Below are 27,321 nucleotides of genomic sequence, written 5' to 3'. Positions count from 1 at the left end.
ATGTTTAAAATTCAGTTCTGTTTTACATGGTGCCGATTTGTCAGCAAAGCAGGCAGCTCACATGCAGAGAATGCAGGCTTGATTTTTAAGCTAGGGATGTGTTTGCTTTAATATGAATTAATGTATTTTACTTGGTTTTCCCAGTAGGGTTTACATTAGGTTGACAGATAGAGGCAGTCATGTGGTTAAGAGGAGAAGCTAAAAATGATAGGGAAAAGCAGGTATTTACCACTAGGTTCTGACAGAAGCAAGAGATGCCTCCCTTTCTGAAGGCTGCAGTTTGGAACCTTCCAGGGGAATAGGTCCCCCTCTCTCTCCCTCCAGAGACTCAAGGACAGGCGACTCAAGTACCAGCACATAGGCCTGTGTGTTACTCACTGATTTTGAAAAGTTTAAGAGGAATATTGCTCACATTGGAACTAATGGAGATAAGATACAATTCTTAATTGTTAACCTGACATATTTAAGTATTTCAACTGGTAAAAGTTAAGATAATTCATTCATTAAACAGTTTTGTTAAAATAAAGTTTTTGATAAAAGCTTCCTAGTGCGTTAACAGAATCACACCTGGAGTGAAATACTTTACCCTCACACTAATGCCAAAGTAGAAAAACTGTTATTAACATTCCTCGAGCCTTTAGCTACCTTAGAGAGCGAGACAAAGAGAGACAAAAAGAGAGAGAGAGACAAAAAGAGAAAGAGAGAGAGATCTTGGTCTTCTCGGAGCCAAGCAAAAATCTGTTTTTCGCTGTAAACTTAGCTTCTCCCTGTCACATAACTCTGGCTCTTATTAACCAAATCAAACCCTACTCAAACCCCAGGGGAAAAAATGCACCAACTCAGATTAAAACAAATACCCCAATAACCAAAACCAATTATTCTCCTGCAATCCCAGCATGGAACTGCCTGGGGCAAACAGATCTGCTTAAATTTTAAATATACCCCTCAAGAAACATGTAAACACATTTCTTTTATGCATGGTAGCATTGTATATTCTGAAAATCTGTACAATTCTATTCCAATTATAAATACCCTAATCATACACTGTTACACATGACATAATTGGAAAATTGGAAGTAGAAGAATATTTTTGCATTTTAATAGCTTTTAACTATTACTGTAAAGGAAATACTCCATCGAGAACGCAAATACTTTTCATAGTATACACAACAGAAAATTATTAGAAGGTTGCAAAAGTAAGTAATGTAGCTTTGAACCACAGGAGTGGATATGGAAGTGTGGAGCACATTCATTAAACGATAAAATTCAAGTCAAAACAAATGGGGGGAAAAAAAAAATCATAGAAAGCTATTCAATTAAATGCTCCTTGTTCTGATTTCTTGAATAAATTGTCCAATTCACCACACTCCAGGGAAAATATGCAGTGATAAGAATAATCAAATCTTTAAATCTGAATTTTTATTAAACTCTGTAATTCTGTTTGCATAGTTAAAACCAATGAAAACAATAAAGAATTCCTGAGTTTCATTGGTTGAGCAACCCCCCCACCACAGTAACTGTATCGTAGTTCATCAGCAGAAAACTATCCAGAAAGACAAGTTTCCCCATCATCTGCTACCGAGTGAAATGCAACTCATCCATTAAAAACATTCATTGTAAATCAGCAAACAGACAAAAATTAGCAAGTTCAAATTGATAAATTTAATTGCATTTTAGGTTTTAGTCTGGTCATTAGCATATTTGCAATTAGCTTCACCAATGGAAAGGCAAAACATCTCTAACTAGAGCAATACTGCAACAGCAAACAGACCCAATAGAATCATTTTTTTCAACCATGACAACAACATGAAGTTGAGTAATTAGGTAAAGTGAAGAAAATTAAAATGAAAAAATTATAAAAACTCCAAAAAATAGCTCCCCAAAAAGCTTAACAGCATGCAGGCGGTATGTAACAAGCAGCTGTCTTAACTTAGCCAAGTATGCTAAACAACTGATTTTTCATTCCAAGGGGGAAAAAAACTAAAGTTCAGTTTTCTGCAGTAGCAAAATTGCTGAAGAGGATTTGAGTGCTGAAAGGATAATATTTATTTTCTAGCAGGTTTTTTGGTGCCTATTCTAATGGTCCCTTAGGATAGCACTTAATTGAATAGCCTATGATTTTTTTCTCCATTCATTTTGACTTGAACTTCATTCTTTAAATGAACATGCTTTACATTCCCATACCTTCTTCTCTGCTGCAAAGCTAAATTGTTTACTTTTGCAACCTTCTTGGTACCTTACCAAGCCAAAAAATAAAATTTTCTGGAAGAATTACAGAAATTTTTAAATTAAGTAATTTGTATAGATTGCAATATAATTCCTGTTCCTTACATTGCATCGAGGTGAGATTTGCAATGTTAAATTGTCAAGTGAAAGCTTTTACAACACACATCTCTAAACAATCCCAACCAGTCAAGCATTCTAGATATAAAGGTAAAACTACCTCTTCCTCCCAGCTGTTTAGTGCCCAGATCCCATAATAGAAGTAGTAACTGGATTAAGGGCATGCTGATTTAATTAGTTTAGGCACAATAGACTCAAAAAAAAAAGACAATTGGACTCCAGCTGGTCAGTCTCAGTAATACCACAATAGCTAACAGAAGATGGCGAGTGGTTCTATGAACACCCCCATTCTGAAAAACATCTGAGCACAGCACCCAAGAACAAAAGATATTGCAAAATGCCAAGGGCCATTTTGATCTTTTCTTCAGGGCCCATTACAGAAGCAAGCCTTTGTGAAAGACTGAGCACAATGTATACAGCAATGGTTACTGACTTCAGCAACACTCTGGCTGTAATGATACATGTGCTCCTGTGTCAAACTGATTCAGCATTGGCATTTATTTGACAAAGTGAAAAATTGTCCAAATATGTCCAGTCCACAAAAAGCAGGGCAATTCTATCTAGCAGCACACACACACACACACACACACACACAAACAACAAAACTACAGAAAGGGTTGTAAACATAGCTTTTGAGGTGCATTTACTCACCAACAACCTGCACAATGGAAAGTACTTGTGGTTGTTGGAAGCCAATCATTTCAGCCCCATGACATTGCTGCAGGAGTTTCTTGATCAGTGTTCCAGATACAACACTTTCAACTTCTACATCAATGACTTTCTCTCAATCACAAGGTGAGAAGTGGAAATATTCTCAGATGATTGTATTTCTCTGTTGTTCGCATATCAGATAACAAACCAGGTTATGCCCACATGCAGCAAGGTCTTGCAAACATCTAGCCTTGGGCTGATATACACGAGTAATATTTGCTCCCCCCTGAAGGGCCGGGCAAAAACCATTTCCAAAATGCCAATCCACCTAACTCCCTTTGACATTCAACAACTTTACTAGTGTTGAGGTCCCCTACCAACAACCTGGGGGTCACCATTGACAAAAACCTTAACTAGACCAACCAGATACATATTGTGGCTACAAGGAGAAGTCTGAGGCTGGGTATTCCGCAGCAAGTGACTTACCTTCGTCTTAGTAAAGCCTGTCCACAATCTACAATGCACAAGTAGGGAGTGTGATTGAACACTCTCCACTTGCTTGAGTGCAGCTCCAACAACACTCTCCAAGCTTTATACTGTTAGGACAAAGCAGCCCATGGATTGGCATCGATCCTATAAATTTAAACATTCACTCTTGCAACCACCAGCATATCTGGCTGCAGAAGCGTGTGCTTTCTAAATAACTTGCTATGGGTTCTTGCTTTAGCACCACCTCCCAAACCTGTGATCTCTACAGCCAAGAAACACAAGAGCAGCAGGCACTTGGGATCATCATCTGCAAACTTCCCACCTGTTCGACTTGGAAACATGTCAGTATTATGGGAGCATCTTCATTATTTGGATTACAATGGTTTAAGGTAGCGACTCACCACCACCTTCTCAAGGGAAAATTAGGGAGGGACAATAAGTGCTCATCTTGCAAGGGATGAACTAATTTGTGGGTATTTATTTCTACAATTTTCAAATACAATCAAGTCTCATTGCCTCCCTTATTAGGCCAAACCATTTGTTTGCTACCTCTGATGTGAAGTACTTTAATCTAAAGTATATCACTTTCTCGCTTTTAAATTTTCAGGCAATGCCTTCCTTTAGAGCCTGTGGCTACATTAAACATATTTACACTCATCCTTACCATACCATTTAGCATGCCGATGCTTCTTTCAGATCAAGTCTAATCTTCTCCAGTTTGATGTTTTTAGACTTTCTGAAGACTCTCCGCATAATTCAGATGTCCAGTCCCATCAGTTTAGTTACCTTTCATTGCACCTCAAACAATAACTAAAAGTTTTACACTTTGCAGTGACTGGAACAGCATACAAGATGTAGACGTTGAGCACTCTGTACAAACTCTAACACTGACATTTCAGACTATTTCTTGAAATAATTTTCCTTGAAGATAGGCAAAGTGCTTTAAGATTTTGTTTCAAAGAACAGTGCTCTGTTGAAGGATCACGGCTAACAAGATTGCATCTTTGCCATTTAGATATTGATCAACTCGTGTATTTCAAACTTAAAGCACAAGGCTAGAAATTTTGCTGGCAATAAGAGAAAGTATTATTTCTGATAGTCCTCTGTTTCGACTTTGAGGAGGCGTTAAAAAGCAAATCAGTACACATCTCCAATTATAATACTTTGTACTATTTATGATACATGTAATGACTGCTTTTGGACAAATACGAAGAGATAAAATATATATTTCCAAAAGACACACATATCAGGATATGGGTCTTCTGTTTGCCAAACATTATATTGCTTCAGAATGCATTGAGATGGGAAAAATGTGTTAAAAGGTTGTTCATGAGGGAACAGAGTGCTGCTGCAGATTAGAAGTAGAATAAGACCAGGCCAAGGTGATACAAGTCTTCCCTTATCAAATAACATGAATAAATTATCAGGGTTGGGCGGGGGGGGGGGGGGGAAGAAGCGCAGGATATAAAGAAAGCGAGCGAACGAGAGCGAGGGGGAGAGAGAGAGAGAGAGAGAGAGAGAGAGAGAGAGAGAGAGAGAGAGAGAGGAGGGTAGAAAGAGAGGAGAGAGAAGATGGTAGGAGGAGAGAAAATGAAGGGAGGAGGGTAGAAAGAAGGGGAGGAGGGAGTGCACCAATCTGAGTTTGCAATTCTTTTTGGAGGTGAACTGCAAGCCTATATTTGAAGACAGACTTGGTGTAATACGCAAAACAATCCTCCTCTTTGAAAATCATTTCCCATCCCGCAAGTCATTTCAAGACACGCACTCAAAGAGAAGGAAATACAACACTTGCTGTAAAAGCTCCAAAACAAGGTAAACAAAATTTAAAGCCTGTTCCAGGCATGCAAAGTTCAAATTTTGCTTCAGTTTTAAAAAAAACTGATCCACATAATTGAAAATGATGCAGGAAAACATTAGCACATTTCAGGCGAACACATGACATAACTCGGTTTGATTTCAAGAGAGCAATCTCAGCAAAAAAAAAGGTCAATTAAACATTCAAAATTAAAAGTCAAAGTTGTTGGACCAGTAGGCCACATTTAAGTGCATCTCCCAGAAATTCAAAATGTACTAACCATTACACTAAATGGACATTTTTGATTGCTTTACCAACATCTACCAATGCAAATGGAATGTTAGTTGATTTTAAATGGTTTCTTCCATTAAAGAAAATGATAGTGTAAAGTTCAGTGATTAATAGATAATATATTCTGTTATGTAGGGACTATGATCATTTTTCAGCCTTTTTCCCAACTCTTCAAATAATAGCTAAAGCCACTTTACCTCTTCCAACACCACTCTTTTTTCCAATTCCCATTGTTTGAAGGTTTTTTCCAATTTATCAGTATAACTAACTCCACCTACTCTTTTCTTGCTTCTTTCATTATAGGAGCATTATTTCTCTTGATGTAAATAACTAATGTAGTACCCCCACCTAGAAAACTTTCACCATTCCATTTAGAAAGGGAAATGAGGGAAAGTCGTCAAGTGGAGCCTTGAGTTACTACATTACAAGGTGAGGGGGAAGACATGTCAGAAGCTACTTCTTGAATGCTGTTCTCAGGCACACCACAAAAGCTGGTTGAGAGACAATAGAAACTGCAGCTCTGCTCTCTTGTTGCTTTTAATAGGAGAGAATAAAGGCAGGAACATTTGCAAAGGACAAACTCTCAAAATAAAGATGATTGTTCTTCCATTGTACAAATCAATAGTGACAAGTAATTTTTTTTTAGAAAAGATAATTCTCTTACCTTTTTCTTACTACAATATATCTGCCATTTCTTTTCTGCAGGAAGTGCAAACATGGCTTCCCTGTGCTTATCAGTAAGGTCAAGTTCATCCTGGAAAGATAAAGCAAAATGTTACTATCTTAGACAACACAATATGTACTGATAAACATTTATATACTGAGCCCCAGCTTTCATATTAGCCTCTTATACTCAAATTATGAACTGCCAAGGCTAATCAAATTAAAAAAGTCTGTCATCTATGTCCTTTTTTTCAAATCTTCAGCCAATCCCAAAGCCACAACACAACATATAATTCCATAGAAATTGACCAGAGCACTGAGGTCAGATGAATGGCAGGTGGAAGGTGAGACAGTACATTACTGAGAACCTGAAGTTCAAAGTATTAGGTATTTTTCTTAAAAAAGCAGCAATAAAATTTATCTAACTTGTTTTCCTTTAGGAGTGCATGCCATAATTTCACTTTGCAGTAAACTGATCAAGATGTTGAAACAAAAACTGCTGTTGCATGCCAAATGTGGAAAAAAACCCATCAATTTCCCATCATAGACACAACCGCATTTTATGGCAATTAACATAATCCACTTTAAAGTGGAATGGACATTCAATAGGTACAAAATCCACAAAACAAAACCCATGTGTCCCAATAATTCCATGTTCTGAAGCTGTTATTATGCCTGGGGTATAAACCAAGGTTGTTAACTTGCCTGTATAAAGTTAGAGGAGCCAATCAAGATTCTTAAATGGGTGTCACAATCCAAGTTTTTGGAGGGACGGCTAGTGGAAAAGAAAACCATGTCTATTTGCTTTCATGCAAAATGGTTGAAAAGAAAGCAGCTCATTTTCAAGTACTGTGTTACTATTCAAAAAGGAATGCTCATGCTTGGACACTGGACAAAGCCACAACTGAAGTGAGTAATGAAGTTCTCTCAGTAATTAGATTGATAATACTCAATACCCCCCACTCACTCAAATTATATCCAAAAATTCTTTTGGCATCTGTATTGTAAGATACAATAGTGGACAACTCCTTGAAAAAAGTAGAGTTCGAGTAGCACAGGGTACAGTTAAAAGAAAGCCAATGAAGTTTAATGTAGTTCAGGAGGGTTCCTGAAAACGAAGCAAAAAAAAAGTTCCTCAACTGTACAGAAAGAACATAAGCCAGACTCCATACTGAATCATTGGACCTGGTCATGTGACGATGCCACCATGTCAGGACACTTAAACGGAGGTTTGCTGTGTTTATGGAATGTCAAATTTCTCAAAATTAAAACATGATTTTTTAATTCAGGAAAGGTCAACTTCTGCTTAATCCTGAAAACATGTCTCAACCATTTATTCCACTCTAAGTGAAGGCAACATGGTTTTTACTTCCTGGCGCGTTGTCAGTGAGAACACTTCAACATGATTGGATAATTGCACTACTTGATATCCTGGACCCCTGGAAATCTCCTCCAATTGGTGCTAAATTCTAACCTTCAGAATGGGGAAATCTACCCCACAAAGATAAATCCTTCCAAACAGATGACCGCAAATGTAAAACCACAGGCTCAATGTTAGTTAGCATCACCAGAAAAGAGATGCCCCAAATTAATTTGGATCGCTTCTGTCCAGTCATTCTTACTCAGACTTCATGCACTTGGGTAAACTTTCAATGCAAAAGCGAAATACTCAATAGCTCAAGTATGGCAAGGATATCAAATCTAATTTTTGCTACTGTAGGTGATTCATAACAGCACCCATCAATGTGTTTAAACACAACTGAGCTGACACAATTAAAGTACTGAAGCAATTTACAAATTGCTGCATAATAAAAATGCATTAAAATATCATACAAGGACTCAGTAAAGACTATTTAAGAATACATTTCCAATTGACAAACTATTTGCATGTCAACGCAGTCCTTCAAGTCAGTAATGCTTCCCAACAAGTCTATCACTTTCTGAATACAAATAAAATAGTTTCGCAGTATTCATCATACTTTGCTCTTGTTTTTAAAAATAAATTTTTGGTGGGGTATCAAAAGCCTATTTTCTTCTGATCTGCAGCCAAACATCTGTCTTGGACAGATGTCACTGTTCTTCTTCAACACCGAGTCAAAATTCGGGAACACCAAGAGCCGTTTTACCACATGGACTACAGTGCTTCAAGTGAGTTATTCCCCACCACTTTCGAGAGCAATTTAGGAATGGGCACTGCCTTTGCCAGTGACACGTCAGAGGACTTTTTTTTAAAAAAGCCTCTGTTAATCTGCAAACAGCAACTTACTCAATTTTCTATTGGCAGTAATATGACTGGCATAGTTAGTTAAAGGCCTCAGCAATCAAATAGATTGAGGCATAAATATATTATAAAATAGTGCATCAAGTGACTTTCCTTGAGCAATGCAATGGAACCTAAATAGATGTCTATCTTTACGTTCTTTTACAGGCAGTCCTTGATATTATGCCATTTGAGTTACACTGAACAGCACTTCTGTTTATAAATTGATAGTGCTTCAACATTACAACATCAGTTTCGAACTTTATGACAGCATACCAGCTAACTGTTGCTCTTTACCAATTGTTCTGTTTCACCTTTCATAACCACAGAGGGGGCAAATTACTTCTCAGATATAGTGTAACAGTACAGTATTGCTGAGGGAGGTTTTTGAAAGTGTAGGCACTATTAGATCATGGGAAATACATTATTGTAAGGCAATCATACAGATTTCAAAAACTTTTCACAATTCAGTGAAAATAGGATTTCAAGCCTTGGTTCAAGAACCAATTCCACATTTATAACATTGTTCTGAATGAGAAAACTCGTTCCAACTTGTGATGTTTTGACTTGCAATGTGGTTTTCTGGAACCAATTGTGCTGCCAAGTCCAAGGACCAACTGTGTACATATATTTTTATATACATAAATATAGCAATATTCATCACAAGACGACAGAGAATGCACATGTACGTAAATAAAAACATGGCAGTGGACATATCTGCATAATTCTACAAGAACAGTTCTGTTGGACACCAGTAAAAATAGAATTTTATGGCAGTATTTTGATTAAATAAATAAGTAGATGTTGAAGCAACTGCAATAATTTGACCTAAAAAATTAATTTAGGGATTGAGAGGGTCAGAGGGAATAAAGATCAGCTCAGATCCATCTAGTGAACACCATCCAGCGACCTTTGCTGGATATTAAATGCAGAAGGTATTGGATGAAAAAAAAAAGGAGAACTGCGTTGATTGCGATGACCCCTGGTCAAATACTGGCAGTTAGGCTTAGATAACAATGGATATTTAGCGAAGGTAATGGATATGGTCCAAAACTGATGGAGCCATATAATGAGAAGTGTCAGTATCATACAAAGAAAGAAGAAAAAAAGGAAAATTTGGCACATTTAAATGGGATTAACTGGCTGAAGAAAACAAATTTTCCAAGTGAAAACTTGGTCTCATTTTTGTCCTGTCACCATTTCTTCTTTCACAATACAAGTGGCATGTTTTATCGGAAATGACAAAGCTTTTGCAGAACCCTTGTAACAATTTGCTCATCATTGGAACTTGTCATCACATTATTCACTTTTCCGAAAACAGAAAAATATTAAACAGCAGACTACAGAACAGATGTATAGCATTACATTATCTTGATCTTGAACAGCTGTTCTGATGTCATTACAGGAAAACAAACACCTTGTTTGAAATTATGTTATTCTGCTAAACAAAGCAACAACTTTTTTCCTAATCAATTTTGATTTTAATAATAAATGGAATTGCTGCTAAAGCGTCCACTGAATACAATGTTAACCAAGTTAGGGAATTGTGGGCCAACACCAAAATCCACATTTTGGAACACTGTAGACTTGATACTGCCTGAAGTGAATGCCTTAGGTACAGGGTACATCAGACATGCAGACAATTGTCTCAAGCCAAGTGCAGACCTTTGTATGAAAATTTAATTATTGAATTGGATAAATTATGCAAACATTGTATGATATCCCAAACCATTAAGAAATGACTGCTAAAAATGTTTGTTCACAAGCTACGTGACGCGTATTTACCAACTACATGTGACACACGTTTATAGTTCGAGTAGATTTTCCTGACCTAAAGTTGGATCCAATTAACTTGTCAGTTACAAAATTACAGTATCATGTCCATTTTGTTTAAATATCAAAAGTCTAATTCATTTCAAACAGTAACTAAATTAGCAGAGGGATTTCTCTGCCAAAAAATTTTACGTGTTGAATTCGTGGGAAAACTGGAGTAATTCATGCCTTTTGTCCCCCACAGTGGAAGTTCACATTAGAATCTCCCACATACTGTGCAGAGGCAACCAGCATGAATATCATTAAATTTCAGGAGCTCAGGAGGCTGAAACCAGCAGGCCTCTATGCATGTCTAATGGCCCTGAAGTTTGCTGACCAGTCCCGCAAGGCTGCTGCCTCCACAGCCTGACTGCGCACCACCCTGACCTGCCCACCCCCGTCTTGGACCACCCCAATCTCCAGCCTCCCCCTCCCTCCAACAGTGCCAATTCCCCATTCCTTCCGCCCCTAGGTGAAGTGCTCCTGGGCACAGGCTGGCACTGCTAGGGTGCCCATTCCCAGGGGACACCCTCCCCCATCCCAAAGGGGTCAGGAGGCCCAGCAGCCACCACCAACCCCCCCACCCCCCCAACCACCCCTCCACTCCAGCAGGGTTGGGCCGTTAGTTCCCCAAAAGTAAGGAGTTAGCATAAACCCTGCTGGAGTGAAACACACTAGCAGAGTGGGAGAGGCAAGCAAGGCTAGAGAATTCAGTCCCTGGCGCACTTATCACATTACAATTAGATTAAAATTCTAATTGGTCTTCCTGTGATCATCAGCATGGATCTGACAGCACCCAAGATCCAGGCTGGGATGTGCGTGCATGGCAGGAACATATGCGAGAGTCCCATGCATGCCCGGATGTGAGATTCTCCCACCTCACTACGCTGGAAAACTACCATGGCGGGGTGGAAAATCACCCCCAGAATCAGTGACAAGCACTTAATTTTTATTCACACGCTAATGTGAAGTAACTATTCAATAGACTACCTGAATCTGATCAAGTTGGCTGCATTAACTCTTTCCCAAGCATTTCACTTTATAGGTATTGTCTTTTTTTTATTTTAGTCCATTGAACAATTTTCAACACAAAGTTGACAGCAGCCTTTTGTTTTCATATTTCTCAAATTGGTAAATTAGTAGTAATCTTTTGAATTGTTGCAAACTCTCTTTATATGTGTTTAAGAGTGTGACATTTACTGCACAGTCCTGAAGTAGAGGAGTTGAGTGATGTATTGTTTTTGTGTAGTCAGTAATTGAATCCCTTTTCTCAGCAGGCCTTGCATAATCCAGTCAAAATATTTGCCACCCTAGCAGCTAACACATTGGCAATTAGGTTACTTTCTTCATTGTGGTCTCAACTGCCATTTAATAAAAATATTTTTATTAATCCCATCCTCTTGACCAAAATCTATTTTAGATTGTGAGAAACTTGCAGAGAGATGGTCAAGTCTCAATCTTAGTGACATACTAATGCACAGTGAATGATCATAACACAAACACATTAAAAAATTTAAAAAGGGAAGCAATGTCATTAACTATTTACAGGTAAAACAAAGTATACAACTTCAAAATCAGTAAACAATACTATGAATATTAACATTTGACTATTTCTCTTTATATCCATCAGTCTCAATCTAACAATTAGTTAGCATCTTCTGTATCTGATGGAAGCTTCAGGACCATGGTTAAAGAATATGCGGGGCAGGGGGTATTTTTTGTGGCCTCACAATATTAACAAAGCCTCAAAGACACAGTCATTGATGATTACTGAGCCAGAATTACTCACTGGGATTCCATTTTAAACCCAATTTTGATTACTAAAATATGTACACTGGTAATTTTGCTGTAGCACAAAAGATAAATATGAAACTGTCAAATAAATTAATTACTCTTTACTTACATGAGCACACTTTTAAACAACAATGCAGTATGTAAACGGATTTCTTTCAGATTTTAGAATTATGGCAGACATGAACTTAAATTACTCAAAGTGAATTACTTCAGCAATAGTGATGGGAAAGAAAATTTTCAGACCACATTGTGATGCACAACAGCTTGGGTCAGTTGGTAAGAAGCATGCTTTCAGGCAGGAGATCCAGCGCTGAAACCCCAATCCAAAGATTTAGCACATTATCAAGGGTAACAACGGTGGAGCAATTCAAACTGGGGTGCTCAAAAAGTAAGAAATCTCACAACACCAGATTGAAGTCCAACTAGCTCAAAAGGCCAGAATTAGAGAAGTGCACATATCACGGAAGGTGGAGTGTGTGCAATAGATAGGAAGGAGCAAAACCATGGAGGGATTTGAAAACAAGGACCTGAACTTAAAAAGCCAGCGTAGGCTAACAGCAGGACAAGTGAATGGAACTTGATGCAAGTTAGCGCACAAGCAGAGTTTTGGATGAGGATTTGGAGGGTGGGAAGACAGAAACCAATAAAATTGGCATTAAAATATTCAAATCTAGAAGATAAAAAAGGCATGATTGAGGGTTTCAGCAACAGATGAGCCAAGACAAGAGTAGAGCCAGGCAACATAACAGGTGTAAAAGAGAGTCTTCACGATGGCATGAATACGTGGTCAGAAGTTCACCTCTGGTTAACTATGGCACAGGTCATGATCAGACTGGTTCAGCTGCAATTGCTGGGGATAGGGATGAGTCAGTGGCTGAGGCAGAAACTATGACATGATTTTATTCTTGCCAGTGCTTAACTGAAGGAAATGTCTACTCATCCAGCACTGGATGTTGAATAAACTGTCAGACAACCTGGCAACTTGAGTGGAGATGTCAATAATGGCACTGGTGAAGTAGAACTGGGTTGCCAACACACAGTCTGACGTTACGTAGGTGGAATTCTCCCAATAGCTCACCTATGGATTTGATTGCAGGTGTTGGGGGAGAAAGTGATTGATGGCAGGCAGTCTGGAAATCAGTTTCACACCAGTATGAATTTATAGTGTCATCTTCCAATGGTGCCCACAATGGTGTGTCAGAAAACCCAGAGGCCAGCATGAAACTTATTTTTATTCCAGTAATGAGATGCAAACAAAGGCATATTTTTCTGCATGCCTCTCCAATCCCAATCCTAGGGCTTAGTCTTAGAATTAATGGGAGAATTCCCCCATATTTTTGGATGATACTGCTGAAGGGGCCACACAAAGGTGCAAAATAGGAAGATCTTTGGAGAATATTAGAGCAGGAAGAGAAGACACTCCAGATGCTAACATAGCTAAGATTAGATAAAACAGAAGAACCAGTCACACTCACCTAGATGATGATGGCAAGGCAATGGAGGACAGTATGGTCAACCATATCAGGGGCTACAGAAAGACTCAAAAAGGAATGAGGTGGGGCAATTTATCTGGTCATAGTCACTTCATAAAGTGAATGAACACAACAGTTAGGTTTTTATACAAAAAGCCTCATTAACAGGTTTACTAATGCTAGCTGTTTTTTTTAAAAAAATGCTGAAATCAAATTGCCATGGTGGGATTTGATCACTAACACAGTAGACAGATTGTCTCTCTGAAGCAGTTGCTCACTTACAGGTCCAAGAATTCCCTGTTCGATACACTTGCACTTAAGCATTTTTTCTGATTCTATATGCAGAATAAGAATTCAGCAAAACCAATATCCTGCAACAGTTCAATGTTACCTGAAAAGGCAAGTTTGGAAAGAGAGAAAGACAACTGCAATTTTGCATAATTTAAATGTCTATTTTGGAGCAGTGCAGGATGGGGTTATAACTCCAAGTACTGTACTTGAAATAATTTATTATAAATAACTAAACTATAAATATTGTACAAGACAGACAAGTTTATATACATATGTACTGTTCTGTTTCACTACCGACAGTCTGTAACAAGAGATATTCACAGCTGGTTAAAATATGTGCTTTTTCTCTTTCAAAATAACACCAAAAAAAGTTTGTTGTTTGGGTGGATCAACGACATGGAAACAATGCACAAACACCAACAACAATTTTCCAGTTATTCTCTTTTAGAAGTGGTTTTTATGTTTATACCAATTGAGTTGCTATGGAACTCCAATTATTGTACTTCAGTTAGAGCAGCTGTTTGAAAGGATGTGGTAATAAATATTATAAATATGTGAGCAAGTAAATAGTCACCATATCCTTGTCTTCATGCAAGACATTGAACCGAAGTTCTTTCCACCTCCCAAGATGGTTAACTAAGATCGCAGTGCACTATTTGGTGAAGGGGACAGAATTCTGCCAGTCTGCTGAACAATATTGATCCCTCATCCAACAAAGAGGTCAATGGACAGAAAAATTCTGCAATTACGACTGTAGAATCCTTGCTGGATCACATTTCCCTACGTACTTCACCTAAGTTATCCAATATACTGAGCTGTAACTACAGGACAATCTGCCACAAAATTGCCAAGCATCACACCATGTATAGCACGGTATGACAGAAAGCTGTCATGTGTACATTTTAAAGTGCTTACATTTTGATATTTGCACCCACTTCACCACTAAGCAAGTCCTTTGTGAGCAGTGGCTCCTGCTGTTAATCAACTGAATCTATGCCTGTCAGTTAAAAACAAACCTTTAAAATTGAAAATTACAAAGTTAGTTGTAGTAGGGAAAGACTGTGTTGCTAATTGAAGTGTATAAATGAAATGATTAATATTTAAATAGATTAGTGACACTTGCGAAAATCTAGAATAAAACAAACAGATGAGGTGCAAATTAATTAGCTACTGTTGCATCAGGATCATGAGATAGCGCACTGAACGCAAACCATTCCTTACATGATGTAGAGATCAAGTTACCTGCATTATTACATAAATATGTGCCAAATTATAAAAATCAAACTGACATCTGCTTCAAAAATAAAAAAGGCACAACCCCAAAATGTATGATTTTGACAAAATGAATCTGTATAAAAGTATCACATGCAATCACACTTGCAACTTAAACTACAAGTTCTGTCTTAGCCACTTTGTCACCAATTCAGGAATCATTCTAATAGTCAATACAAGTACTTTTTATTTTAAATTGTCACCAACTTTTTTTTAAGGTCGCCCATAACTGGGAGACAAAAAGTATTCTTCTTCTTGGCCAATATGGAATTGGAACTCCGGTTTAGATATCTATGTTACTTGTTCAGTTGTATACTCATGACAATCTGGTTTTACTGATTTTATACACGTGTACTAGACATTTGAGTATTTTTAATTTGAAATGTTCCAGACTTAGCCCACGTTGCCAAGAGGCATGGAGCATTTCCCCAGCTTTACCCTCTTAATACAGTCATATACTGGAAATGGTAAGCTAAATGGCGACAAACCACGCTAGGCTATTGCAGAAAATACAGAAACATGGGATTGAGGCTGATTTTGTGGTTTGGATCAGAAATTGGCTAGCTGTAAGATGACAGAGGGTGGTGGTTGATGGGAAATGCTCATCCCGGAGTTCAGTTATTAGGGTACACACAAGTCGTGATTCACACTATACTGCAAGGATCTGTTTTGGGGCCACTGCTGTTTGTCATTTTTATAAATGACCTGGATGAGGGTATAGAAGGATGGGTTAGTAAATTTGCAGATGACACTAAAGTCAGTGGAGTTGTGGGCAATGCAGAAGGATGTTGCAGGTTACAGAGAGACATAGATAAGTTGCAGAGCTGGGCTTAGAGAATGGCAAATGGAGTTTATTGTGGGGAAGTGTGAGGTGATTTACTTTGGAAGGAGTAACAGGAATACAGAGTACTGGGCTAATGGTAAGATACTTAGTAGTGTGGATGAGCAGAGAGATCTCGGTGTCCACGCGCATAGATCCCTGAAAGTTGGTACCCCGGTTGATGTGGTTGTTAAAGGCGGCATAGTGTGTTAGCTTTTATTAGTAGAGGGATTGAGTTTCAGAGCCATGAGGTCATGTTGCAGCTGTACAAAACTCTGGTGCAACCGCACTTGGAGTATTGCGTACAGTTGTGGTCGCCACATTATAGGAAGGATGTGGAAGCATTGGAAAGGGTACAGAAGAGATTTACCAGGACATTGCCTAATATGATGGGAAGGTCTTATGAGGAAAGGCTGATGGACTTGAGGCCACTTTTGTTAGCGAGAAGGTGCTGAAGAGGTGACTTAGAGGCATACAAGATAATCAGAGGATTAGATAGGGTGGACAATGAGAGGCTTTTTCCTCAAATGGTGATGGCTAGCACGAGGGAACATAGCTTTAAATTGAGGGGTGATAGATATGGAACAGATGTCAGAGGTAGGTTCTTTATTCAGAGAGTAGTAAGGGTGTGGAATGCCCTGTCTGCAACAGTACTGGACTCGCCAACATTAAAGGCATTTAAATGCTCATTAGATAAACATATGGATGATATTGGAATTGTGTAGGTTAGATAGGCTTTAGATTGTTGCGCTGACCTGTGAAAACCATCGAGGGCTGAAGGCCTGTTCTGCACTGTAATGTTCTAAACAATCTCCATCAGCAATATTATACCAAAATGCTCAGGAGTGATCCCGGAGTGCTCCAGTTCCTGTTCAGTCACTTCCCAGGCCTCAGCAGAAGCACCCCAAGACCTTTTCCCAGCTCAACTGCCTGAACTAGTTCTTGAAATTCTGGAATTCCATTTCTAGCCAGCTGCAGCTTCTGCTGTTACCCATAGTAGGCAAAGTGTATTCAGCACAACTTTCTAAATCAGTATGTTTTCTGCCCATAAAGGAAGATGTTACTGCTGGATCTATCTCTGGGAAATGAAGGGGAGGGGAGGAGGAAGGAGAGAGAAGAGGCTCAAATGGCAAGGTTTAGATTATTACAGCAATGGAGAAATAAAGAACCAAGAACAATCTGGACAAAAAAAAATTCAGAAACGCTATCAAACAGAAATGGAAATGAGATCTCCCCCCAGCCCCACACAGGTATGGCTCTCTTCCCTTTGAGCTCTGCACTGGAAGGTTTCCTCCCCAGGTGCCCACCTTGAGAAACAGGTGTGTGTGTACCCAACCTGTCCCTGCCACCTTTTTTTTTTTAAAAACCACTACGGTATTCCCAATTGGCCACATTTGGCCTATATCCCTCTATTCCCATCTTATCCATATAACTGTCTGAATGATTTTAAAAAGGCAAAATTGTATCCATCTTTACTATCATCCCTGGAAGCTTATTCCAGGCTCCCACCACCCTCTGAAAACACTGACCTTCTGAAGTCTTAACTTTTCAGAAAACGCCGTTTTATGTACTGCATGCCATTCAATGTTTCTAGACTAAAGCAACTAGTCATTCTATACAATTTAATTACCTCATTCTACTTCACATGTTCTGTACGAAAGATCAAATTCTGAAATATGTATTTTGCACAATTACAGTTAACTAACATTGTTGCACTATAACCCATGGTAATGATTTGCCACAGTAAAGATTCAATTAAAACAAAATTATAAGATACAAACTTCAACCCACAATAAAGTGGATCTAATACTATCAGTATGTACAGTCTATGCAAATTTCTGAATAAACTACAAATACTACATTGCGGTGAATGTTTGCACAGCATCAAGAAGAAATGAATGACACCAACTATGATCCCTTCCCCATTCACCCCTCATCTTCAAACTAACCATGTTTGGAAAGACAAACAAATAGCCTTTCACAGTTAACTTCTCAAAAGTTTTATTCTGCAGTTAAATTTCCAAAACATACAGCAGTCAATCTTTATGTCATCCATCCTAGTCACAATAGTCATCCAGGAGCATCATGCGAAAGAACACACGTAGTCAATTATAGGAATACTCAGATTAATGTCATTTTCCTTAATTAGTTGTGTGAAACACCCCTTATGGAATTGAATTATTTTAATGGCTGGTCTTGTAAAACGCTACCTCCACATTTCTAATGTTAGGTAACACATCAATTTAGTTTTAGTTCCTCACAACCTGACTGGTTAATTAAACAAGGCGGGACACTGACATCTCACCAAACTACATCTGCCCACCAAAAAAAGCACCACTGGTCATTTATAGGAATGCTCCAAGATTAATGTCATTATGCTTAATTAGCTCTCTGAGGAAATTAAATTTTTTTAATGATTGGTCTCAAAATGCTACCTTCACATTTCTGATGCTAGATAGCACACACCAATCTAATCTTAGCTCCTGGCAACCCAACTGGTTAATTAAAATGAGGCTAGGCACTGACATTCTGTTCCGTACCAAGGAATTTTCCGTAAAGGGAATTTTGGCAGTTAACCCAAGAGGATGAAATGCCAGGTCACAATTTCAAATTACTTTTTATTTCTTCAGCTTAAACAGCTTCAATTACTACAAACATGGCTTACAAAATGTCTGTTACCAATTCAATGCCATTTGCTTGCTTTTGAATTCAATATCTCTACATTGAAATGTAGGGTTGTATTTGTCTCGATTAATTTTGTTCTTTTTAAAAAGGCATGTTCTTCCACCACTAAAAATTCATGAATCACACCCCTAGGGCCTTCCCTTCCATTTTTACAAAATTTTCTCAAAAAACGTTTCCACCCTTAAAAACACATTTCCCGTCCAGAAGACAGGAAGGAAAATATATATTTATGACAACCTTTATAAAATTATTTTGTTTTAATAATGGACAGAGGCTTTATCCTGACAAGCCTGAGTAGCCATGACTCATACCAGAGGAATTTCTAGCTTTCAGAAAACCAGCAGGGACCAAGTTATCCTTAGAGACATTAATACCCCTGCGATCACAGAAAATCAAATTTCAAAGAAATGCACCAACAACCTTTACATCTCTAAGGCAAGGGCTTTTATATATTTGCAATGACAAAAAAGGACTCCAACTCCTCCATTAAACCCCTCAAGATTTCAGATCTGGAAAAATATACAGTGTACCACTGGAATCATCAGAACACTATCAGTGCCCATAAAAGATAAATTCATCTCTGCATGCCTTCTTCCAAATCCTCACTTCTGGAAAGATAGATCACCTTGCAACTGTTTCAGCCTGCTAACCTGACTCAATAGAGGTTTATAAGATGAAGGGGATGGATAGAGTGGACGTGAAGAGACTATTTCCTCGGGTGCATGTAGCTGTTACTAGGGGGCATAAATATAAAAAGTTCATGGTGGGAGATATAGGAGGGATGTCCAAGGTAGATTCTTTACTCAGTGTGGTTGGGATATGGAATGCACTGCCTGCTGTGATAGTGGAGTCTGACACTTCAGGAACTTTCAAGCGGTTATTGGATAGGCTCATGGAACACACCGGAATGATAGGGAGGAGTGGGATAGCTTGATCTTGGGTTCGGACATAACTTGGCACAACATCAAGGCCGAAGGACCTGTGCTATACTGCTCCATGCATACAGGTATGGGGCGACATGGTGGCAGTGGTTAGTACTGCTGCCTTACAGCGCCAGGGACCCAGGCTCAATTCCAGCCTCAGATCACTGCATGAAGTTTGTATGATCTCCTTGTGCCTGCATGGGTTTGCTTCTAGTGCTCTGGTTTCCTCCCAAAGATGTACAGATTAGGTTGACTGGCCATGTTCATTTGCCCCTTAGTGTTACAAGGCTTACCAGGGTAAATAGGTGGGGTTACAGGGATAGGGCTTGGGTGGGACAGACTTTTGATTGTGGACGCGCATGAAACCATAACTCATTTTTAGCACGGTCTTGCCGTGTGCGTGCACGTGTGGTGCTCACTCCAAACAGGAGAATTTGGGAAAAATGTGCCACCACTTATAAAAGGAGGAAAGCGAAGTTAAATAAATAGTGGCGATAGAAGAAATCAGGGCCGTTAATTAATTCCCCTCCTGAAATAGTGTTGAGTTCAGTTTGTCAGCTCATCTAAGCAACAAGGCTTGGATTATCAAACAGTACTGTACATAACCTTATTAAAATTTGAATGCATTAGAGACGATCATGAATTTTGGAGCATATTGTTGAGAAAGTCTTAAAGTTGGCATCTAAGTATTAAATACTTGCTTCAAGAAAAACCAGATATGTGCTTGTCGCTTACTCCCGAAAGACCTATTGGGCTCCAAAAGAGTCTTGCTTAGTAACGAATAGAGGCCAAAGCTGATTGGCAAGGAAAGTGGCCTGATGTCCAGATGCTCCAGGGCCTCTGGTCAAACAATACAAGTTATAGTTTAGCAGTTAAAAAACCCAAATGCTGCAAAGATGATTGGCCTGGAAGATGGTCTGAGGGCGATAGTATTCCAAGGACCTTGAGTCAGAGTTGTAAATTAAGGTTAGTGTGTTGTGGATAAGCAAAGAGAATTCTTCCTATTGGTCAAGAGTTGTAAATACTAGGTTAGAAGTTTGTGTCCATATTTAGGCTAATTGTTGCCAATGTACCTGCATAAAGGAGATTTAAAAAGGTACACCATTGAGGTTGTTAAACTTGCCATGGGTTTATCACAGGAAACTAATTTGGGAGCATTTACAGGGAGAGATAGTTAGGAGTGGATACTTACTAAGAAGTTTTAACATTGATAGGACGTTGCTAGTCAACAATTGTGCGTCACGGGCTGAAGGGATGCTGAAAGAACACAGTATTAGGCTTAACTGATGATTAAACCAACTAACCATTTTGTTAGAAGGCTGCAGATTACCTTAAAGATGTAATATTAACGATCAACAGATTGAGTACAGGGCTAAGTCATGCAGGGTGAGATTGTGGGAACACACAGCAGGCAGCTATGAAGTGTGGAAGACCGAAAGCTTCAGCAGTTAAGGCAGACTGGGAAGTTGTGGGTGAGATCCACTGGGGTTAATATCTTCAAACTGCAAAAGGCATTTGTACATATGTTAGAGTCAACTTGGCCAAGCCTAAACCTTGAAAGATGCCGAGGGTCAAGAGACAAGATTCAAGGAACCAGAGAAAAAACTCCAAAGGTCCCAAGATCCAGAGGGAAGACAGAGCAACACGTTGAACTTGTGTATCATGATATTATTCAGCTGTTGAAATGCTAAACAATCTTTATCGGCCAATACGAACATATGAAACAGGAGTAGAAGTAGATCATTCAGCTCCTTGAGTTTGCACCGCCGTTCAGTGAGATCATGGCTGATTTGTTTTTCAAATTCCACATTCCCAATTACCTCTGATAGACTCCCTTGCCCAACAAGAGTCTAAGGTTATGTTTATCTTAAAAATATTCAATGACCCTGACCACTGCATTCCCCCCCCCCGCCTGCTCGGGATCAGAGTGTTCCAAAGCCATATAACCCTCAAGAGTAAACTGTTCTCGTCTGTCCTTAAAAGGGTAATCCTTACTAATTTTAAAACAGTGCCTCCTAGTTCTGGATTCATTCAAGGGAAACACCCTTTGTGTGGCCACCTCGTCAAGACCATTCAGGATCTGGTATACATCAATCCAGTCATCCCTCATGAAACATGGAGCAGTATAGCACAGGCCCTTCGGCCTTGATGTTGTGCCAAGCTATGTCCAAACCCAAGATCAAGCTATCCCACTCCTTTTTGGAAATTTTTATATGAGCAGTCCTATGCTCTAATGTGCAGTCACAAGCCCCCAGAACTAGGCTACACAAATCCATACAACGTAAGCAATAATTTCAATAACTAGCACAAGGATTCCACATGCTATGCATTACATAACTGACAAGGATACGTACTCAGAAGCATGACAAAGCCTTGTAAATAAATATCATTTATCCACACCTGCAGGCATATCAAATTTAACCGCAGCTATTAGATTTTTACTGTTCATTCTTGGTTATAAGCCTTTAAAATGCTTTACAAAGCAGTTTGATCCTGCATGAACAAGCAAACCAATCATCCATAAAAAATCCTGTGGCAACATTTGTAAGTGTTCTTTCTTCTTTGAATTGATCCTGGGTTGAGCAAGTTGGCCATCTGTCTCCCACACAGACTCGTATCATTATCTTTTGTCCTCATCTTTAAATCCTCTGATGGCTTTCACTTCGCCAAATTTAATCCCCACATATAAAATGGTATTAAAAATCATCATACAACTGTTTTATCCTTCCTTATCCATCACCTTGCATCACTCAATATTAGTGACCACAAACCCGCTCCAGTGCTTCGCTTCTATTCTCCAGCTTCACTAAGACTGCCCTCAGTTTGCTGCATCAGATTGCTGTCAATGCTCTTTGCTGGAGCAAGCCAAGACTATTGCTCTTTTCCCAAAGTTATTTATCATGCTCTTCATCAGAACTTTAACCCATCGTAAACTGATACAACAGCTTTTACCCATCAGATTCCATAGAAAACAGTAATCATAACGAGCTGTATGAATGTGAAAAGCCCAAGAATGAATATACTTGAAAATACCACGTAAACAGGTTGCAAGTAAACTTTGCAGATATATTTAAGATTACAATTTCATGACAAAAGTTGCAGGAGAGTCTGGAGAATCTCCCTGTAATTCAGAATGACATGCACAAAGCCAAACCGCTGCTTCAAATCTGAATTGAAACTTTAAACCTTGGGAATCATTGAACTTTACAGGATGGGGATTTGTGGGGGCGGGGGGCCTTGGGGCAGCCACTCATCCACTGTACCTTTGCTGACATTGTAATAGACAAAATGAAATTTATGTACAAGGTGTATACTGTCAAAAAATATGATGAATCCTCACATAATCTAATATGTATTCTGATCACACATCATTAAACATTGCTCCATAACTATCTGGCTTTAACAGTGAGAACCAGATTTAACACTTTTAATGCTAATGTTCAAAATGTATAAAGAGCAATGCCAATTGAATTTGTTGCACAAATCCAATGATATTTAATAATCACAAATGAATCCTTCATTTGAATTACTGCCAAGTTACTTAAAAATGTAAGTTGTTTTCCAACTTTAACACAGCATATCTGCAATTGTACCAAGGAATTTACTAGGCTGCTCAACAGGCTTCAAAGTTAAAAGCTGAATTGAGCATTTCCAAAAATTTTAAACTTAAACCTATGCTTTATTTTCACCCTTTTATAACTTCAATTGATTTTTAAATTTCAAGCACCAACAGGTTTTAGCAATATCAAAAAGGTATTATTTTTCAATTCGGAGTGCATGCAGAAATAAACTACAGGTCTACATTTAATTTCATGGATCTTTGGTTATGAATCAGATAAACCAATGCAGTATTCCTGCTCAGACTGTAACAAGCCTAATAACCTGTAAATGTGTTAAATGATTTGGATTGGTTTATAAACAAAAGTACAAGTTTTATAGTTTTGAAACATTTATATGTTTATTCTATAGAGAATTGCTCTTTTTTATTTTTGAGATCACAATGGTACAACGAACTTGAATAATGCACAATAATTGACCAAAAGGGATATTTTTCCCTCTGTTTTCAACTCTGAATTGCAAACAAGATCCTTTTAGCCATTTTTTCACTAGAAAAGTCAGCATCAACGCTGTTCTTTTGTTTTTTCTGGCAAAAGAAAGAAAATACTATAAAATCATACTCATCAACCCAGCACAGACAGGAAATAATGTTCCTCAGATGTGAGATTTGCAAATAGGATCAGATCCTTATGAGAGCCCTAATAATACAGCCATACAACGGGAATTGCTAATTTATATGAACAGAGCTGGCAATCGTATGCATTAGCACTATTTCTACACTGACATTTACAAGCACAGTCAAGAATAGGTAATCAAACTAGAGGTTCTGCATTCCATGACAAGTTCCCTCTGATCAGCGATTTAAAACTCAACACAAAGAACCGCAATGTTTTAATCAAATCCAGTTTAATGTATATTTTTAAGAGGAGAATGTTGCAATTATTTTTCATAATACCGAGCTACACCAAAGAGAAATCTGAGCCAGTGCAGAGGTTGACCTTTTAAGTAATGATGTGTAAGTAGTCCCTTAAAAATCTCTGCAGGGTCTGTCCATTTAAATGAACAAGTTGTATGCTGCAAAGAAATGAAGACACATTGGTTACAAATACAGAACTATGTTACTGTAGTCTAGCTATACTGCAGAGACTAAATGTACATTTAGTATGAAAATGTGAAATTTGTATAAATTTATGCATGGAGGTATTTAAGCAGCTTTGTTCTCTTTTGCTTACATCCACCTTTGGCCTATCATTTCTGCCTGTCTTCATAGAACATTACAGCGCAGTACAGGCCCTTTGGCCCTCGATGTTGCGCCGACCTGTGGAACCAATCTAAATGACCCTCTAACCTAAACTATTCCAATGTTATCCATATGCCTATCCACTGACCATTTGAACACCCTTAAAGTTGGCGAGACCACAACTGCTGCAGGTAGGGCATTCCATGATCTTACTACCCACTGAGTAAAGAACCTACCTCTGACATCTGTCCTATAACTACTACCCCTTAATTTAAAGCTACGTCCCCTCGTGTTAGCCATCACCATCCGAGGAAAAAGGCTCTCACTGTCCACCCTATCCAATCCTTTGATCATCTTGTATGCCTCAAATCAGGTCACCTCGTAACCTTCTCTCTAGTGAAAATAACCTCAAGTCCCTCAGCCTTTCCTCGCAAGACCTTCCCACCATATCAAGCAACATCCTGGTAAACCTCCTCTGCACTTTTTCCAATGCCTCCACATCTTTCTGATAACGCAGCGACCAGAACTGTACACAATACTCCAAGTGCGGCCGCACCAGAGTTTTGTACAGTTGTAACATGACTTCACGGCTCCAAAATTCAGTCCCTCTACCAATAAAAGCTAACACACCATACGCCTTCTTAACAACCTTATCAACCTGGATGCCAACTTTCAGGGAGCTATGCACATGTACCCCAAGATCTCGCTGCTCGTCAACACTACTAAGAGTCCTTCCATTAGCCCTATATTCTGTACTCCTGTTATTCTTACCAAAGTGAATCACCTCACACTTTTCCGTATTAAACTCCATCTGCCACCTCTCGGCCCAGCTCTGCAACTTATCTATGTCCCTCTGCAAACTAACATTCATCCTCCCCTGTCTACAACTCGTCCAACTTTGGTGTCGTCAACACAACTCTCACAGCATGACAAAAGAAGGTTCTTAATTTAGATAAATGACAATTTCTGAGAAAGAATACAGATATGTCCTTTTAGTCAATTTGGATGATAAATAATTCAAAGTGGAACCAATAATCAGATCGGAAAAGCAAATTTACTAATCCATCCTTCTACACCCTTATCTAGGTCATTTATAAAAATGACAAACAGCAGTGGCCCCAAAACAGATCCTTGAGGTACACCACTTGTAACTGAACTCCAGGTTGAATATTTCCCATCAACCACCACCCTCTGTCTTCTATCAGCTAGCCAATTCCTGATCCAAACTGCTAAATCACCCTCAATCCCATGCATCTGCATTTTCTGCAGTAGCCTACCATAGGGGACCTCAAACGCTTTGCTAAAATCCATATACACCACGTCAACTGCCTTACCCTTATCCACCTCTTTGGTCACCTTTTCAAAAAGCTATTCCCTCTCCTTTGGCAAAAAGTAGCCTAAGTGACTAGTTTGCAAGTTTTACCCACAGGGATGAAAAAATGGACATGATTGAAAGTTCACTTAAGTTTTACTTCTCCCTATGTCAAGAAGTTACAATCTCATCCTAATATCTTAAACAGGATTAGCAACTTGGCAGAAAAATCACTGGTGTAAGAGCAATACCAAAAAACCACACCTGTTACTAATTTCTAGTCATTAGCACTAACATAATTATTCCTGTTTTATAGGGGGTCTTCATTCCTTTTCAAATTTGCAACAGGATTTCACAAATATTACCAACTTTCAAAGAAACTAGCTCAAGTCATATTGGCATATATCTTAAAATGAAGATTCATGTTTAAATACAGTGAAGATCATATACATACCACAAGTTCAGTGAACATGATATCCAGTTCTTCAATAGGAGGCATGGGCAATGCTGGCTCCATTGTTTGCAATGCAAAATTGCTATCATTTCTTAGTCTGTACGTGATCTCTGGGTGGTCACTCCCTCGAAAGCAGCAGAATATGAAGGAAAGACCCCGACCGTTTCTCTTCCGAGGGGCCATGTTCATATTTCTTTATTTACTTGTCACAACTAATGACTCCTAAAGAACTGAAAGAAGATAACGACACTTAGTACAGGAAGATTTATCAAAATTCACAAATATATACAGTTTACAATATTCAACATTAGTTTCTTCCTGTCAACATTCTAAATATTCTGTGCATTCAAAATACGATAAGCAACCTTTTGAAAGCTAGAATTAATAATGACCGGTTTTGAGTTATACATTCACTTTTCACTACAAAGTACTCAAAACATGTTTGTAGGAGCAACTTTAAGTATTTAAAAATAGCACCACATCAATTTCCACATATGACAAGCACCATTTATCTGCCAACTATTTCTGTTAAGTAATGTCACTGATATGTACTGGATCAGCTCAGATTGTTTATATCTGCCAACACAACTCTCTCAGCATGACAAAAGAAGGTTCTTAATTTAGATAAATGACAATTTCTGAGAAAGAATATAAATATGTCCTGTTAAGTCAATTTGGATGATAAATAATTCAAAGTGAAGCCAATAATCAGATCAGAAAAGCAATACAACTCAATTGCCAAAACCTTAACACATCGTTAATATATGCATCAATTTCCCATCGTGCTGTATCAGTCAATATTTTAGATAATAATTTTATTTCTAAATTTTCAGCAGTCAAGTAATAATTGCTGTAACTCTCAATGGTCTTAAACTGTATTTCAAGTGGTCTTTATTGTAAGTTTGGCTTCCACACAAGAAACAATGAACCCTTATTCCTTCAAAATCTTGTACAGTTAACTGTATAGGATTCAAAACATTTCAAGATGACAAGGGAGAGGAGCAAAAAGTATGATTTTGGTATAGACAAATGTGTCTTTTGAGTGTACATCTTAAAATAACACCATATCATTATTGAAAGTGAGTTAAGTAGTAGATTTCAAAAAATATATATTGAATGCATGTGCTTTTATTTTTCAATAGAATTGCATCCTTCAGCCACTTAAGCTACGAAGTAGATTTAATTTCATAAAAAAC

At 38.4% G+C, this 27,321-nt stretch overlaps 1 protein-coding gene across 1 annotated transcript in view; it reads right to left on the bottom strand.

The window, feature by feature from the left end:
* Nucleotides 1–26,326, bottom strand: part of daam1a (dishevelled associated activator of morphogenesis 1a) — an 88,332-nt gene extending 62,006 nt beyond the window's left edge. The window contains exons 1-2 of the mRNA XM_080202793.1: nt 26,126–26,326; nt 6,234–6,323 (exon numbers count right to left, since the gene is read on the bottom strand). Coding sequence (XP_080058919.1) covers nt 6,234–6,323; nt 26,126–26,314 — 279 coding nt within the window. The 5' untranslated portion in view covers nt 26,315–26,326. The remainder of the gene's footprint in view (nt 1–6,233; nt 6,324–26,125) is intronic.
* Nucleotides 26,327–27,321: the final 995 nt, after the last annotated feature.

Source organism: Carcharhinus amblyrhynchos, chromosome 14 (assembly GCF_965287045.1).
Source record: "Carcharhinus amblyrhynchos chromosome 14, sCarAmb.v2.hapA, whole genome shotgun sequence".
Lineage (NCBI taxonomy): Eukaryota > Metazoa > Chordata > Chondrichthyes > Carcharhiniformes > Carcharhinidae > Carcharhinus > Carcharhinus amblyrhynchos.
The sequence above is the reverse complement of the archived record's forward strand: the minus strand, read 5'-3'. Positions and strand labels throughout refer to the sequence as shown.